Genomic DNA, 5,643 nt, shown 5'->3' with positions numbered 1-5,643 from the left:
TCCTATGGTCCGGAGATTCGATCGCGCAACGTGTGCTGATAGCTGTTCTTCTAACACTACTGCTACTTATTGGGATTACCAATTAAACCAAAGTGCAATGTGAATCTCGTACAATTACACAGTATTGTATTTAGTACAAAAGGATGTAGTTTAAGTACACAAGATTAGTTCGCTTTTTACAGACTCTTCTTGTCAAAGGTGTCTATGACTTTAGTGCACGGCTACCCCGTTGCGTTAAGGAGTACTTTTCTTCCCATAAATATCCCATGGTCTTCAACCAAAATATAATGTGGCTTCTGCACGATTGTACAGCTTGCATTCGCGCGATTGAAAAGATTTTGAAAGTACATGTTCTTAATAGTGCGGCTACAAGGCTCTCGATTCTTCTCTAACCTCTACGTAGTTTTTACGCGGACTCTCAGTCAGACTTCCTCTAAGCAAAATGTACAGCAACACCACTGTAGCGATGTTGCGAGTCCAAAAGGAAAAAGGTGACAATATACGTACACCATCATCTGTTACATGCCCCTTTCACTTATGCGCTGAAGGTTCACTCGTAATCGCACTGAGTGCGATTACGTGCGGGTTTGTTGCTGGAGTGTGCTTTTTTCTCTGTTAAAGTGTTAACAAAGCTCCTGCCCGATGAGACAAAACGGTTACCACAGGCGTTGGTGCAGGTATAGCGGGGCTTATGTTAATTACCCTCGGCACGGAATTACTTGACACATAATTCTCAAATTAATTTAAATAAATGAGATGTTTAAATATAGATAAATCTCAAGTTCCGCAAAATGCAGGAAGTGTTTCTCAGAAGGTAAACTGGGTGAAGTTTCAACGCTCGACATACCGACGACGGTTTCAACCGGTGCATCTAGTCACCAAATGCATTATCAGGCAGTTTACCGTACTAGCGACAGAGGCCATCGATCGCTGGTTCGCCATGTTGAAGCTCGTGTTATTAGTGGAGGTCGCAAATGACTTTGTCTCATTTTTCAGATAGTGACGCCAACTTGATTTAAATTATTTCTATTGGGCAAAGTATCACTTTGACGTCACTGTCGTATCGTAACTATCGTACATTAGAAACCGTCACAGAACAGAAAAGCTTCTGTACCGCGAACGTCTTTCCCGCGGGTTGGGTTCTTGGTCCATAGAATAGACGGCAAAACCATGGGTGGCGCCACAATTGCTCTGGATTGGTAGAGCTCAATTCAAACGCGATCCAGGTGGCTACACTTTCCACCACTCGCTTAGTGTTGTGACCACGGTGAGCTTTAAGGTAGTATGGCGGAAGTGCTGCCTTCCTTGTCAACGGATCGCTGCGATCTGACCTTACAAACTACAAGTGATTCGCACATTGGCAGCTCCACCAAGAAACGTCCATTGTCGCCCACGCGACTTTTGAACGAGGAGCCTGATGTCGCGACCGACAATCTGATGACTCCCAGACCGACAGTTGCCTTGAGCAGTTCTGCAAGTCCTAAGTGTGAGTCTGCTGCCGGCATCGACCCCCTTCAGCTCAAACTTATTAAAGTGATTGGTCGAGGAACGTTCGCGCGTCAAGTAGCGCTTGCCCGACACTGCAAGACGCACGAAGTCTATGTCATCAAAACTTTGGATAAAATTAAGCTTCTACAACGAAAGCAAGTTGTACACACGCTTACGGAGAGGAAGGTGCTCGAAAAACTGAGTGGCCACCCTTTCATCGTCAAGCTTTACTCTGCTTTCCAAACAGATCACGATGTTAACTTTGTGCTTGAGTATTGCCAAGGAGGTGAACTCTTCTTTCATCTGCAGCAGCAATTTGCTCAAAAGTTCGACGAGAACACAACACGATTTTACGCTGCTGAAGTTCTTGCGGCCTTGAATGAGCTGCACGGAAATGGTATCGTATACCGTGATTTGAAACCTGAAAACGTTCTGCTGGATGCTCAAGGACACGTGAAGCTGGCCGATTTTGGATTTGCTAAACAGGACATGGTCCCTGGACAGCGTACATACTCCTTCTGTGGCTCACCCGAGTACTTATCACCCGAGATGGTCAAGAAGACTGGACACGATATGGGGACAGACATGTGGTCCTTTGGCTGCTTTATATACGAATTGTTAACTGGCTCACCACCCTTTCAATGCAATGATATCCAACGGCTTTTTCGTTTGATTCAGCAAGGCCGTGTATGGTATCCACCGTATCTCTCTGGCCACGCAACTTCACTGCTTAAGGGTTTGCTTTGCGTCAATTCCGATAGTCGTCTCACAGTATCACAGGCCATGAAGCATCCATTTTTTACCTTGTCAGTGAACTGGGACGAGCTAATCCAGCGTCAGGTACCACCACCGATTGTGCCTTCGTGCCACGGCTGTGAATCTACAGACAACTTTGATGACGGTTTTACTAATGCGCCAGTGATGTCGCTTAAACTTCCATCGGGCGACCTCGTTAAACGTATTCGGCGCGACGACTGCCTTTCATTAGGCTCTCAAGCTGATGAATTTCAAGACTTTTAAAAATCTGGTGATCACACCTCATAGCAGCGGTAAGTGATTGAAGATTTATGCTTTGTGTTCGTAAGCTTTTGTGTAAATAAGCTTTTCGTTTCGACGTCTATTATCTTATATGAAATGAAATATAATGTAAGTGAAAGAAACACATACTAATCAAAAGAAACATAAATTTACCAAGAATTAATACTTTTTGAACCAACTAAAATATTCATCGCATTAAAGCTATGGCTGACGAGCCGCCGACAGATGAGATATCTGATGCTCCGCAACCTACAGAGACTAACACTACTGTTATTACAGATAAAGATGACAGTGTGAATTTGATCGTACGTCACAAACTTGATCTGCAGGGTGTTGGCGTTCGTCCATTAGTAGGTCTGGAGCTACCCCTGTACGGTTCCGACATGTGCAAAGTCTTAGAGACGGTAAATGGATTATCGAGTCTTCAAATGGCGCACGAGACAAAGAGCCAATTTCTTCCGGTAAAATTGCGTCCGTCAGAGCCTTCGTGTAAGCCATTATTTGCAGACCTGACCAAGACACAGATGATTTTGCTGCGGGTGACACGCTCGCGGCCTAAGCGTAGGCGTAAAGCGCCTTCCAAGCAGATTCAGGATGCAAAAGAGAATTCGCAAGTAGTTACGGCGGATGGATACCGAATTAAGGTCACAGTGGCTGGGCTTGTGAAGGAAAAGTATGTGTGCGAAGGCATGGCTGATTTTCAATACTTTACTGCACGGTCGTTTTACCCGACATTAAAACTAGACAAAGAAGCGAATACAGTAGTGGATCACGCGACGGATGCAGTGGAAATGGCTGCAACAAATCGTGCACAAGTGGAGAGTGGGCCGCTGTCCATGCCATCCCGACGTCAGAAAGAATTACAGAACAGTTTGCGACCATACTTAGCAGTGAAACACGAGACACAGCTCGAGCTGATCCCTGAGGTATTTTCTAAAGTTGATTTGCCTCTCAAATACGAGTTTAGACAGAGATCTGGGTACAAACCGACAACAGTAGCGAAGAAGACGTCAAGTACTATGACATATCTTAACTTTCAAGATGATACGCCCGCGCCGAATGAGCCTAAGCCTGAAAAGCCAGTGATGCGTAGGAGATCGGTGGGAGTAGATGATCATGGTGTGGATGCTCGCGTGATACAGATTCTGCAGGCTAAGTTAGAACAAAAGCCGATATGGCTCCGCTCAAAGCTGTTCGATGGGCTTGATGCCGTTGAACGTCGGGCAGCCCGACGCCTTTTAAGAAAACTGTGTTATGTGTTTGTTGATGGACCGTGGAGAGGCTCATGGATCAAGATGGGATACGATCCACGACAGCCTGATAATTCCGAGTCAGCTTCGCGGTATCAAGTTGTTGAGTTGCGAAACAACCGTGAGCTTGTCCATTCGAGGGTTACCCATGCTTCCAGAAAGCGCATTAAGAAGTTTGCGGGTACCAGTACAGGAAATGCAAACAAAGAGAGTGGTCACGTGAAAGGTCCACGAATTGTTAAAGTCACACAAACGTCTGCATTTGAAAATGCGCAGGTTGCCAAGCGCCGACGAAAGGAGCGATTTACTCGTGGGGAAACAAGACGGTCGTACCTTGTAGAGCCCACAAAACCAGGATCAATTACTTCAGCTGTTCCTACTGTTCCTACTGCTCCTCGGGCTAATCCCAAGCTTTCTCCTGGAGATTCTGAGAATAGTATGGACTCGGACAGGGAGTCCAACGGAGCGCCTGAAAGAGCTGACGATGGGACGACATCCGAGGCCACTTTAGAAAAGAACGACAAGTTATTTGAAATTTTTGGTGTGCAATTGGCTAGCCCAAACGTGTTGTTTCAGCTCGACGAAATTGACGATGATGAGGTGTGGGAGTGGATATCGCAGTTCAAAAGACAATCGACGCCGTCACTACTTGGTGGTTGGTATCCCACGCAGATGTTTCTTCCTCTGCGCGAGATAATTCGTCTACGCATTGCGGCAATGGTGGGTCGCTCCAATACCGAGCTTGAAACGAGACGCAAGCGCCTAATCGGACTGAAGAAACAGGCGCTTCGTGATTTTGCTGAGGAACTTGCTAGTCGGTCAAAAGCCCAGCAAAACGTCCACGCATCAGATTGCAAGGAGGAAGTCAAAGCAGATGAGAATTTTGCTGAAGCTAGTGCAATTGTTGCTGAAGACGATGACGACCTGGATTTCGAACAATCTCTTCTTCGAGATCAAAGCAGTGAACTTGATACTGCCGAGGTTTCGGCAAATCCTGGAACAGAAAGACATGATTACGAGGAAGATGATTTGGACGAGATAAACGATAACGACATTAGTGCTGGTCGTACTTGATTACCTCTACTAGGTAAAAAAGTTAATGTGTAGTAGTAAAATAACAAATGGCTTCCTGTCTTGCGTCTATTAATTATCGCATATGGATCAAATAAATAATAGCAAGACACATGCTAACCAGGTGACAATGACTTCTGAAAGTTTGCCTGAAATGCAATAATTTTGCAGAAATTTTGACTTGGGCCTGCCGAAATATACAAAAGCAGTACATATAAAACAGATTTGAGCAAACATACCGCAACGCAATGTGCAGATTACATACGATTTAAGTACACATCGCACCATTTTGTTATTCACTGGATAAAAATTAAGGGCATGACAAAGTAAAATGACGCCAACAGAATCCATGGTTATTAAATTGTTTAGGATGAATATTGCCAAGGCAAGGCCACGAAAAGGATATGAAGTCTCGATATAGGTAAGTTGCAGCGGGGCTGCCGTAGCTTTGCGCTTGAGGAAGCGTCTTTAGGTCACCGACCTTTCGTTCTATACAAGAACCAAGTACTAGTGCAGCGGATCACAATCCGCTGCCTCTAAAAGTACTTCTTGCGGACCCCTTGTCCGTTCCCTGACTTCTCGTCAACTGAGGCACGTGGTGTAATCACCAATGACCTCAACGGGGAACAGAGGTGGCAGCTTGAAGCTGCCCGTAAGGTGGCTCTAAAGCGCGTCCATCCACGGTCGGTCTTTGACCCTCGTGTTCCGCCCTGCGGATTCCGCTTTGGAAGCGAAGGACGCGGTAACTCGATCGTTATGTATCCACATCATCGGGATCCCGGCAGAAACGGGTGAC

General features: G+C 45.8%; 2 protein-coding genes across 2 annotated transcripts; both read left to right on the top strand.

The window, feature by feature from the left end:
- Positions 1 to 1,284: 1,284 nt before the first annotated feature.
- PHALS_10751 (agc protein kinase) lies at positions 1,285 to 2,508 on the top strand (the record flags this gene model as incomplete). Its single annotated transcript, XM_024726233.1, has 1 exon — positions 1,285 to 2,508. One exon carries the CDS (start codon positions 1,285 to 1,287, stop codon positions 2,506 to 2,508), a length of 1,224 nt encoding a protein of 407 aa, XP_024576931.1.
- A 221-nt stretch (positions 2,509 to 2,729) lies between these two features.
- On the top strand, positions 2,730 to 4,850 carry PHALS_10750 (RNA polymerase III transcription factor (TF)IIIC subunit; the record flags this gene model as incomplete). Its single annotated transcript, XM_024726232.1, has 1 exon — positions 2,730 to 4,850. The coding sequence occupies one exon, from the start codon at positions 2,730 to 2,732 to the stop codon at positions 4,848 to 4,850; it is 2,121 nt and encodes a 706-aa protein (XP_024576930.1).
- Between the last annotated feature and the right edge of the window lie 793 nt (positions 4,851 to 5,643).

The sequence above is a fragment of the Plasmopara halstedii genome, assembly GCF_900000015.1.
Source record: "Plasmopara halstedii genome assembly, contig: Scaffold_525, whole genome shotgun sequence".
In the NCBI taxonomy this organism is placed as follows: domain Eukaryota; phylum Oomycota; class Peronosporomycetes; order Peronosporales; family Peronosporaceae; genus Plasmopara; species Plasmopara halstedii.
Note: the sequence above shows the minus strand (reverse complement) of the source record. Positions and strands in the feature narration are given on the sequence as shown.